The sequence below is a fragment of the Pelmatolapia mariae genome, linkage group LG3_W (genome assembly GCF_036321145.2).
Source record: "Pelmatolapia mariae isolate MD_Pm_ZW linkage group LG3_W, Pm_UMD_F_2, whole genome shotgun sequence".
Taxonomy (NCBI): Eukaryota; Metazoa; Chordata; class Actinopteri; order Cichliformes; family Cichlidae; genus Pelmatolapia; species Pelmatolapia mariae.
The window spans coordinates 28,042,656-28,054,832 of record NC_086229.1 but is presented as its reverse complement, the minus strand read 5'-3'; the positions used below and the strand labels follow the sequence as shown (position 1 = coordinate 28,054,832).

At 43.6% G+C, this 12,177-nt stretch overlaps 2 protein-coding genes across 2 annotated transcripts in view; both read right to left on the bottom strand.

The window, feature by feature from the left end:
* The window catches only part of LOC134624309 (nucleotide-binding oligomerization domain-containing protein 2-like), a 1,192,597-nt gene that overhangs the window by 518,761 nt on the left and 661,659 nt on the right, over positions 1-12,177 (bottom strand). The gene's annotated exons all lie outside the window — the stretch shown is intronic.
* On the bottom strand, positions 1,801-10,721 carry LOC134624351 (RLA class II histocompatibility antigen, DP alpha-1 chain-like). Its single transcript, XM_063469336.1, has 4 exons — positions 10,643-10,721; positions 10,085-10,330; positions 2,188-2,472; positions 1,801-1,928 (listed from the first exon to the last, which is right to left on the bottom strand). Exons 1-4 carry the CDS (start codon positions 10,704-10,706, stop codon positions 1,801-1,803), a joined length of 723 nt encoding a protein of 240 aa, XP_063325406.1. The 5' UTR covers positions 10,707-10,721.

The window sequence follows — 12,177 nt, the reverse complement described above, 5'->3', positions numbered from 1 at the left end:
GGGAGCCACCAGCCACCAGCACAGTGCAGAGATGGTTGGAGGAGAGCGAGGAGGCTCTTAAGGATTGTTTTGAGTCGACTGTGTGGGAGGTGATCTGTGACGACCACGGAGAGGACACTGACAGCCTTGTGATATGCATCACGGATTATATTAACTTCTGTGTGGATAACACCGTACCTGCCAGGACTGTGCGGTGTTTCTCTAACAACAAACCATGGATTACTGCAGAAATTAAGACTACGTCCACACTAGCCCGGATAGATTTGAAAACGGTGTTTTCGTCTGAAAACGCTCCGCGTCCACACTAGCGTTTTCAGTCGTTTTCACAGAGTTGTGCGGTCTTTTGGAGTGAAGGGCCCACTCCTGAAGACCTTCTATGACTCTGTGGTGGCCTCAGCCATCTTTTATGGTGTGGTCTGCTGGGGCAGCAGCATCTCTTCTGGGGACAGGAAGAGACTGAACAGGCTGATCCGGAGGGCCAGCTCTGTTCTAGGATGCCCTCTGGACCCAGTGGAGGTGGTGAGTGACAGGAGAATGGTGGCTAAGCTGTCCTCACTGTTGGACAACATCTCCCACCCCATGCAGGAGACTCTGACAGCACTGAGCAGCTCCTATAGTGGCAGGCTGCGGCACCCACAATGTGGGACGGAGAGATTTCGCAGGTCTTTCCTCCCCACTGCTGTCAGACTCCACAACAAAGACTTCAACTGATCACACACACACACACACACATGTGCAATAAGACTAAGTGCAATACTCTTTTCTGACAAAGTTGTAGTTTTTACTTAATTGTATATAGCATGTGTATTCTATTTTTATCCTACTGTATATAGTATTTTATTTTATTCTATTCTGTACAGTTGCGTACAGTATCTTATTCTTATTCTATTCCAGTGTTCTCTAATTTTTGCTATATAGCTTTGCACTGTCCACTTCCCATGTGTGGGACTAATAAAGGTTATCTTATCTTATCTTCCTCTGCATTTTTCTAAAATACATCTCAGCTTTAATGCAAACGCTGAGCAGATCACAACATGCTAAAAAGAATCTATATCAAAAAATTAAAAAAAAAAATCCCCACACAACAAAAATGTGCCCAGTTATTGTTTATGTTTTGCGCTTACACTGTTTATTGTCACACTGTTTATTAATTAAAGTGTGATTTAACTTATGTTGAATTATTCCTCTCTGAGAGGGTTCTGAGGAAGTTTGCCAATGTGAATATCGTTCAGGCTCAGTCAGTGACTTGTTATGAGTCTTTTCTTAAAATGTAATCAGAGTATTTCCTGATGTTACAGGAGCTGTCCTTTGTTCCCTTAAGGAGTTTCTTCAGGTTCCTGTGCCTTACATTACTTTTATCAGCCTTCTTTTAAACCAGATTTTTATTTTGTTTTTCAATTTTGCTGCTCTATAAAAAAGAAATAATTTAACATCGAGAAGAAACATTTTGTTTTTTAATTCAAAAACCCATGAGCTTCATCTTCATTCTGCACACAAGAAAAATCAGCTCACTAAATGCAAACAGCATGAAACCATTCCAAAAAAAAAAACATTCAAAAAAACAAACTGAAAGAATAAAGAATGAAATCAAAGCTTCCTCAGTAAATCTTTAATGCCATGAAACTCTTTCTGGTTCACATCAATAATCAGTCCCAGTGAGGATGAGGAGGGTCTGAGATCATTGTGACCTGCTGCCACAGTTTTCTTCCAGAGGTTTCATTTGTAATGAATCATATAAAAATCAGTTCATCAGAGGACAGTGTCTACCTCTATTCAAACATTAGCATGAACCAATCAGCATCACTTTTTCCCTCTGATGAAGAGGAAGATTCCTGCTGCCACGCCAAAGACCCCGACAGTCACACCCACTCCACAAAATATTGCAGGTCCCAGAATGGGTCCCAGAATGGGTTCAACGTCCTCCACAGCTGCAGAGACAGAGAGAGACGTCGACCTTCACATCTGGAAACAGTCACTCAGTCATGGAGTCTCACAGGGCTCTGTGCTGGGACCAACAGTTTCTGCTTTTGCTTGTTTTTTAACTTCAGATGATATTATTAGAGATCATTGAGCACACTTCCAATGCTTTGCAGACATTGAGCCTTTGCCTTAGAATATAACTCACCCTGAGATCACTGTTGTTGTGAATTGGTACATTGTAAAGTAAACTGAACTTGATATACTCACCATAGATTTTGGTAATTGGTTGGGTCAGGGCCATATGTTCCACTATGCAGGCGTACACATCTCCTCCCTTTGGAACAAAGTCCAGTTTGGACGTCTGGCTGAAGGAACCATCCTTGTTGGATAAGGGAACAGTGATGCTGGTTCCTTCAACCACTTTCTTTATGTTCTTTTTCCAGGTGACTTTAATGGGAGCAGGATAGAAACCAGTCACATGACAGATCAGAGTGTTTTGGACTCCAATCTCCACATTTAGTGTAGTGTAGATGTTCACGCTGGAAGGAGCATCTGTGCACAAACACATACAGTTTACTCACAACACCATTAGACACACTGCACTCAACATACACCAGCGTTACGACGAAGAGGAGTCACTATGTAATGGACCTGCACGGACTCTGTGGTAGTTTTGTTTTAACTCCAGTATTTGTTAGTTTGTAACCTTACAATGAAAAACTTTTTTGACATGAGTGTTGTTGTAGTTTTGGATCTAAATAATAAACAAATACTAACTGAATAAAATGTATAATCAGCTTATAAACAACAAGATGAGAAAACAAAGAAAGTGTGAAAAAACAGAAGATTCTGCTGATGACCTGCACTTTCTCCAGGATATGGAACAAACACAAATGTGCAAGAACTGATTTATGAAATCAGGAAAGATTTAAAGAGGATATATATTCTGTAGGTTCGGTATTTCATTCTATAGGAAGCATAAGAGTTGGACGTCCATCATTTACTGTAGGTTCTTAAGCCTTTTATTGTTCTCCCTGTGGATTGTAACTTTGAAAAGATGTGAGATCTATCAGGGAATCATAGCTTCCTGATTATTTCCATTAACACAGAACACTGAGGTGGAACATACCTACACTACTGGAAGTGCCTATCTCACCACCAACCTCTCCCCCGGAGATAAGAACAACTTCAGCATTAGCTCAGAGTGGGTTAATTAAATAATTAGAATTGATGTGATTTGATTATTATTTTTTAATCTGCAATTAAAGTCTAAACTGTGAGCATTCCCTTTCTAACCTACTGTGAAACAATAAAGGTATAAATCTTAGTATCAATCTATATAAGTCCATGGAGATCCAACCTCCCATTGTTTTAGAATCAGAATAAGAAAGACTTTATTTCTCCCCAAGGGGCAATTTTCTTTTTTCTTTATTTTATTTTATTTTCAGTTGTTACAGACAGGACAGACATGACTAGAGGATAGGAAAGGGAGAAAGAAAGATGAAGGAAAAGAAAAACCGAGGGAAAGAGGGACAGTGAGAAAGGGCACTTAAAAAAACAAAAAACAAAACAAAACAAAAAAACCCCTCCTGGATCACCTGTTGAGAGAAAAAGAAGGGAAAACAAGCAAAAAAAGAGAGCAACATAATGAACACAACACCATCGTATTAATCTAGCTAAGTGTAAACAGCAGTAAATACTAAATATTGAATGTTGTTGTGCAGCACGCAGGACCGACAGCGCACAATGTGCTTTGAGGTAGCAGCCAAGTAAGGTGTAGTTTATGTCTATGAACAGTGTACACCCCTGTGCACACCTGTGTGGATCAGCGCGCTTGTATTCAAATGGTTTCCCCATGTAACGGTCTGCTAGAGGGTGTAGAGGGCCATAGCCCCGTCCCCCAGGGCATGAAGCAGGGATGGAGGAGATCCAGGCTCCAGACATCCAGAGGCTCCAGAGTGCGAGAGCCCAAGGAGGACCACAGGAGGGGCATCCGTGCCACCCTCCTGGGAAGAGCTGAGGAGAGCCCCAGATGAGGGGTCACCCAGCAGCCACGGAGCAGAAGCCAGAGGGGGCTGCACCGGCGTGCCCGCCGGCTCTGCCGGCAGCCAGCTGTGCCAGAGTGAACCAAGCCGCAGGCCCAGAGGCCGGAGGCCCGAGGGTCCCCTACGCCCCGTTAGAGGCCTGACCGAGCAACAGGCACCAGGCCCCGCCAAGTAGCCACCGGGAGTGAGCTGGTACATACCTGAGCGCCCAGCCCCGGACACCAAGAACCACCAACACACCGACCCCTGAGGGCATCAGCCGCCGGCAGGGAGTGTGGTGAGGGGAGATGGGCCTCCATACTTGGAGGGCCTGGGAGTTCCCAGAGAGGTGGAGTCTAAGACCCGACCTGACATATAGACACAGACAAACAGGCACACACAGACGCAAACATGCATTCCCACCCTCATGCACACATATACAAATACTCAGCACTGATCAGCACTGATCAGGGTGGAGGCAAGCAGACCGCCCCCGGCTCCGCAGCAGCAGGGAGGCCCCGCATCCCAGATCCCAATCGGACGGCCAGATCCCAATCGGACGGCCAACACCTCCTCCCAGTCCCCCCGCCCCGATGGCCAGCAGAGAACGGGGGATGGCGTTGAAGATAAGGACAGGGCATAAACAGGCTTTCCTGTTTATGCCCTGTCTCAAGAGTGAGATAGTAATAGTAAGATAATAATAATAATAGTAATAATAATACAGCAGGGATCAGCTGTTAGCCCTTGGGGCCTCCGCTGTTCTGCCTACCGCCGAGTGAGCCAATATCCCACACGTGATAGCTGTGTATGTTCCGCCCTCTGCTAACGCTGCAGCAGCCTGCAAGGTCCTGCAGACTGTAACCAGTAGACTCCAAACACAGCACCCTCAGGCCCTTTTCCTGATCTCTGGGGACTTTAATCACATCTCCCTGTCCTCCACTCTCCCCACCTTCACACCCAGTATGTCACCTGCCACACCAGAGACAATAAAACATTGGACGTATTGTATGCCAACATCAAGGAGGCATACAGCTCATCACCTCTCCCTCCCCTGGGGGGCTCAGATCACAACCTGGTTCATCTCCAGCCTGTGTATAAACCTCTAGTACACAGAGAACCGAAACGCACAGTAAGGAAATGGTCGGCAGAGACTGAGGAGGCCCTGAGGGACTGTTTCCGTTCTACTGTGTGGGACAACCTCTGCAGCCCTTTGGAGGATGACGTCAACAGCATCACAGACTGCATTGCGGATTACATGAACTTCTGTGTGGACAACACCGTACCCAGCATAAAGGTCCGGTGTTTTTCTAACAACAAGCCATGGATAAATCCTGAAATAAAGGCTCTCCTCAAGGAGAAAGATGAAAGAGCAGCTGCAACAGAAAAACATCAGAGGGGTTTGGAACAGCCTGAAGACAATCTCAGGACAAAAACCAACCCCCCAGGCTGCAGGAGACTTGGGGTGGGTGAATGACCTAAATAAATATTTTAATAGGTTTGATCAAACACCCACTGTCATGGTACCGCCCACTCAAGGTTTTGGTCCTCAATGGAATGACAGGGCAGAGGTGTGAGATGCACGAGATTTGAAAGAACAGGCCACTCAAGTGTCAGCAGTTTTTACTTCCTCCCACTTGCTATTTGTAAATTATCAATTATCTTGTCTATTAAATATTGATCTGTTTGTGGAGTGGGTAACTGTGACTCAAGATCGATCGGGCTGAGTGACCTGGACCAAATCTCTGCAGCAGAGATGGGGAGACTAGAGTCTGGATTCATGATTCCACACTGAGGGTCTATGCCTGGTGAACCCAGAGCTGTCCAGGTAAGCCTACACTTCATCAGTTCAGCTCAATTCAGTATTATTTCAGTATTACAGCGCCAAATCACAACAACAGTCGCTGCAAGGCGCTTTGTATTGTAAGGTAGACCCTACAGTAACAGATCATTTTGTATGCCTTCCTACAACTAAAGCGGTGTGAGAGTGAGGGTTTGGTTCAGAGTGGTTCAGTGACCGTGAAACTACAGCATGCTCTAATCGTTCTATAAGAATATCATGATTGACAGTATTGAACGCTGCACCGATGTCTTGCAGGACAAGCATAAAGATGAGTCCACTGTCAGAGGCCATAAGAAGATCATTATCATCATATCATATCCCAGTAAGAAGTGAATTCAATTCAATTCAATTTTATTTATATAGCGCCAAATCACAACAAAAGTCGCCTCAAGGCGCTTTATATTGTACAGTAGATACAGAAGAAAACCCAACAATCATATGACCCCCTATGAGCAAGCACTTTGGCGACAGTGGGAAGGAAAAACTCCCTTTTAACAGGAAGAAACCTCCGGCAGAACCAGGCTCAGGGAGGGGCGGGGCCATCTGCTGCGACCGGTTGGGGTGAGAGAAGGAAAACAGGATAAAGACATGCTGTGGAAGAGAGACACAGATTAATAACAGATATGATTCGATGCAGAGAGGTCTATTAACACATAGTGAGTGAGAAAGGTGACTGGAAAGGAAAAACTCAATGCATCATGGGAATCCCCGGCAGCCTACGTCTATTGCAGCATAACTAAGGGAGGATTCAGGGTCACCTGGTCCAGCCCTAACTATATGCTTTAGCAAAAAGGAAAGTTTTAAGCCTAATCTTGAAAGTAGAGATAGTGTCTGTCTCCTGAATCCAAACTGGAAGCTGGTTCCACAGAAGAGGGGCCTGAAAACTGAAGGCTCTGCCTCCCATTCTACTTTTAAATACTCTAGGAACAACAAGTAGGCCTGCAGTGCGAGAGTGAAGTGCTCTAATAGGGTCATATGGTACTACAAGGTCATTAAGATAAGATGGGGCCTGATTATTTAAGACCTTGTATGTGAGGAGCAGGATTTTGAATTCAATTCTGGATTTAACAGGAAGCCAATGAAGGGAAGCCAAAACAGGAGAAATATGTTCTCTCTTTCTAGTCCCTGTCAGTACTCTTGCTGCAGCATTTTGGATTAGCTGAAGGCTTTTCAGGGAGCTTTTAGGACTTCCTGATAATAATGAATTACAGTAGTCCAGCCTGGAAGTAATAAATGCATGAACTAGTTTTTTAGCGTCACTCTGAGACAGGATATTTCTAACTTTAGAGATGTTGCGCAAATGGAAGAAAGCAGTCTTACATATTTGTTTAATATGTGCGTTGAAGGACATGTCCTGGTCAAAAATGACTCCAAAGTTCCTCACAGCATTACTGGAGGCCAAGGTAATGCCATCCAGAGTAAGAATCTGGTTAGATACCATATTTCTAAGATTTTCAGGGCCGAGTACAATAACCTCAGTTTTATCTGAATTAAGAAGCAGAAAATTAGCGGCCATCCAGCTCTTTATGTCTTTAAGACATTCCTGCAGTTTAACTAATTGGTGTGTGTTACCTGGCTTCATGGATAGATAGAGCTGCGTGTCATCTGCATAGCAGTGAAAATTTATGCTGCCTAGGGGAAGCATGTATAATGTAAACAGAATTGGTCCTAGCACCGAACCCTGTGGAACACCATAATTGACCTTAGTGTGTGAAGAGGACTCTCCATTTACATGTACAAATTGGAGTCTATTAGATAGATATGATACAAACCACTGCAGCGCAGTACCTGTAATACCTACAGCATGTTCTAATCGCTCTAATAGGATATTATGATCAACAGTATCGAACGCTGCACTAAGGTCTAGCAGGACAAGCACAGAGATGAGTCCACTGTCAGAGGCCATAAGAAGATCATTTGTAACCTTCACTAAAGCTGTTTCTGTGCTGTGATGAGCTCTGAAACCTGACTGAAACTCTTCAAATAAGCCATTCCATCCCACACTGGATTATAAGGCGCATTAAGCGAAACAAAACAGTCAGATAAGTCAAACTTTACTCATTCTTCTTGCTTCCTCCACTTCCGTACCATTGCTTCAGTAATGTTGAATTCTCTCGCAGCTGCTCTATTCCCATGTTGTTGAAGTATTTTAATGACTAACCTCGTATTGTGGATAGATTATCTCAGTTGTTCTCCTGACTGAATTGTGGCCTGTTTACAGCATCCTGACGTGGGATTGCATTTGTCCCTAACTATCGGATCCAGTGGAAAAAAGTTAGTGTTCATCAACCAGCTTCACTGTGTTTCTGTTATGCTAACATAACTGTGTTACTAGCGATCACGTGGCACATCATTATATACCAGCTAGTCCAACTTCAGTAACCCTACAAACATCACTGCTGTTTAGTTTTCTGTCTTCATTTATGTTGGAAGTGATAGCAGAGCTGTACGTTTTAATTTTTTCTGGATATCTCTCAGTTAGAACATGGTATATCATGTTTAAGTGGAAACTAGTGAGCTAAATTCCTGCTAACTTCTAACTTTGTTAAATTTAATAAATTCTGTTTTCATGGATGCCTGAATGTTAAACTTAATTTTTACACGTGGTAAAGCAGCAACACTGATCATTTTATTAAAGATTAAAGAATTTAGACTGTTTTTAACTTTCAGTGATGCTGCAGTGTTCATTTGACTTTGGGACCTGAAGGGGGCGGAGTTTTGGACCCAGATTACTCCGCCAGGCTCCTGACTATGCTAGCTGTAATGCTAACGTAAGTCGTACATAAGTCATACTAAAACATTTTTTGACAGATTTTTGAGCGCCATGTACCACATAAAATCAGTTCGAGGTCAGTAATCAAAACCAGAATTCATAAGGCACACTGTCGATTTTTGAGAAAATTAAAGGATTTTAAGTGCACCTTATACTCCGAAAAATGCGGTACTCATTGAAGAATTTTTGATATGAAAGAAAGGTTGGAGATTGGCCTATAATTAGCTAAGAACGCTGGGTCTAGAGTTGGCTTTTTAAGTACGGTCTAACTACTGTCAGCTGGAACGCCTGTGGTATATAGCCAATTTTTAGAGATAGGTTGATCATGTTAAGCTGCTGCCATCCGGCAGGAGATTCAGGTTGCTGAGGCTGCGGACAAACAGACTCAAGGACAGCTTTTACAACAGGGCAATAGCCCTAATCAGTACTAACAGCTGACCTGAGTGGCTACCTCCCTGGACTTTGTTGGGGGGCAATAACAAGCCAAATACACCTGAGTGTCAGGATAATGACAGCAAAACTGATGTAATGGAGACAGCAGTGGCGATGGAAAGTCTGTAACTGTCACGGCTGCGAGGGCAGACGTGTGGCGGTGAGGTAAGGACCCAAAGGCAGGCACTGACTTTAATGAAACAATTGAGTTTTATTGTGGAGAAGAACAAACGATGAAAGCCGAGGGTGGCGAGAACATAACTGAGAAAACCTAAACTGGGAAAAACTAAGAATTAACCAACAAACCTGAACGCAAGGAGACAGAGAGCAGAGGTACATAAAGCACAGAGGAGCACAGAAAGACTCGGGGAGAAAACACAGACAGACCAGCAAACAGCAAGAGAAAACACAGGGCTTATATACTCACAGGACAATCAAGGAATGGGAAACAGGAGGGAGACACAGCTGGGAGAAATTAGGCTGACGAGACAAGGGAGGAGTAAAACTGAACACACTGACATCACACAAGACCATGATCCTTCAAAGTAAAACAGGAAACAGAACACACTTTACTAAGACACGGACTAGACCGAGAGAGACAGACTTGACACTGACCAAAACCTACTAAAATAATAATAATAATCATAATCAAAACAGTATCACTGACTAATCAGAACATACATAATAATCTAGAAAAACACCAAAACATGAGAAACAGAAAAAGCTGGGTCAAAATGACCCAGAACCGTGACAGTAACATCAGCTGATAAAGTCATTTGAAAATGAAAAACTGAGATACCAGAGCAGCCTTTGGAAGAATTAGCCAACGTTAAACACTCAAACACGGTCGGATCCTGAAAACCAAACAGTTCCTCCATGGATTGAATGTCCCGCAGTAGTTTGACTAAAGCATGTTTAAGTCACTACTCCTCACTGATCTAACCTGTCAGCCTGCGATTTATCTGCCATAAAGCTCTTGGTTTTTTTTTCCTTTATCTTTTTAACAGAGTGAAATGTTCACAGTATTTACTCCCAAGCTGGAAATGTATTTTTGCTCTTTACATGTGGACTGTGTGGTTGATGATTTGTGTTTACCGCGTTGTTTGGGGAAGTCCTTCAAAGCCGTACGAGCCATCTTCAGGTTATATCTGCAGATCTGTTGATTAACCACAGCTTCTTCATACTTTCCTTGAAAGCTTGGATGATCTGCAAAGGCTGGCAGAGAATCGACTCCGTTCTGCTTGTAGAAGTCTGCGTACCAGACCACCTCATCATCCAGGATCAGCACATCCTCTCCATCACTATCTGAACAGCCACTGACTGAGCTGGTCTCGTGGAGACCTGAGGAGATCAGAGAGCTCATTCAGTGTCTGTTATTCAGTCCTGACTCAAAGCAAATGTGAGTCTCTCAGGAACCATCCATCACCATGATGATGGTGATGGATTTTTTTGTTAGACTCTGCGGAGCAAATATGTTTTTGTTGTGGAAAAGCTCATATTTAGACATACAGTGTCCCAGTTACATATGTCTTAAGTAATCAGCTGGTGAAGTTACGGTCATATATTAAATGTGCAAGCCGAGTTCTTTTTTTTTAGTAACTAATGCATGAAAGGGTAAAAATACAAGAGTTCATGAGTGAATCAGAGACTCACCATCAGCAGAGACACAGGGGACCGAGGAGAGCACAAGGAGCAGCACCCACACCTTCATCTTCATTAGCAGCAGGAGCTCTGTGACTCTCACACTCTCTAAATGAGGGCGAACACACGCAGCAGCCAATCACAGAGCAGGGATCACATGATATCATCACGTTCCAGGCAGACAGAGGAACCAGGGACATGAACACAGAGCTGAGATTAATAATTACATTATAATAAAACGCATTTTGATCAGACCATGATGACGATCACAGGTGTGGAAATTGAAGATCTGATAAAGAAACATGGAAAAGGTGGTCAGGTGATCTGGGAGTGCTGGTAAACTGAGGACACCTGGTGGAGAACTGCAGAGGTGATCTCATCAAACCTCTTTGATGCTCTGAGAGGAAGAATAGTCTCCTCCTGCCTCATTATTCAAAGGGATGAAGGTGGAGTAGCTGTGATGGCTTCACCCTTCTGCTCTAAGCTCAGTGGGGACCATCAACAGGCTCTGAGAGGCGGATTCAGCTCTAGTCCTGCTCTGTCTCCAAACTACAAATTACTGAACCCTGACAGGACTTTCAAAATAAAACGTTCTCTGAGCTTGTGGGAAACAATATTAATAATCAATAAGATCTTGGTTATGACACTGAACAGTAGCAGAGGCTCAGCCCAGCTTCATCGAGAACCGTATTTAGATTCTCAGGTTAATGTTTGCTCTGAAGTTAAACAGGTGCACTCACGGGGATACCTAAGACATTATGACAGGTGGATGGGTTTTAATCTGCTGATGGAGATTTTAGAGCATGTTCAAAGACAAGACTGATTGTATGTATTTTCTTGCTGCTCATATGATTCGGTGGATGAAACTCTGTTTCAAAAATTCTTATGAGTGCCTTGATTTTAATTGAATCTAAAAAAGCTGGATCTCCACATCGTTGGTGGAAAAAGGCTAACATGTTGGCTTCCAAATTTGCGACCACCACTCTCACTTATCCTTTCTCAGGGTCTTGGGGGGCGCTGGAGCCTATCCCAGCTGTCTTAGGGCAAGAGGCGGGGTACACCCTGGACAGGTTGCCAGTCTGTCGCAGGGCTAACACAGAGAAACAGACAAACATTCACACTCTCATTCATTTCCACATTCTCACCTATGGGCAATTTTTAGAGTTTTGAATTAACCATGTCTTTGGACTGTGGGAGGAAGCCGGAGGACGTGGGGAGAACCCACGCAAACACTGGGAGAACATGCAAACTCCACACAGAAAGACCACAGTCTGACAGTGGAATTGAACAGGACCTTCTTGCTGTCAGGGAACAGTGCTAACCACCGTGCCACCCTGCTGCAATATATATGGGCATACCACCCTGTGCGCGCCCGATTTCATCTGATATAATTTTATGTCTAACATTAAAATTATTTTTATATCATTTTGCAAAGTATACTTGGTTCCTGTTTACGGAGGAAGTGTTTATGGTATGGTGCTCTTTGTGCCATGTGCATTGAGGAGTCGACAAAATAAAAGTTGAGGAGTGCACACTGTCCTGTCATG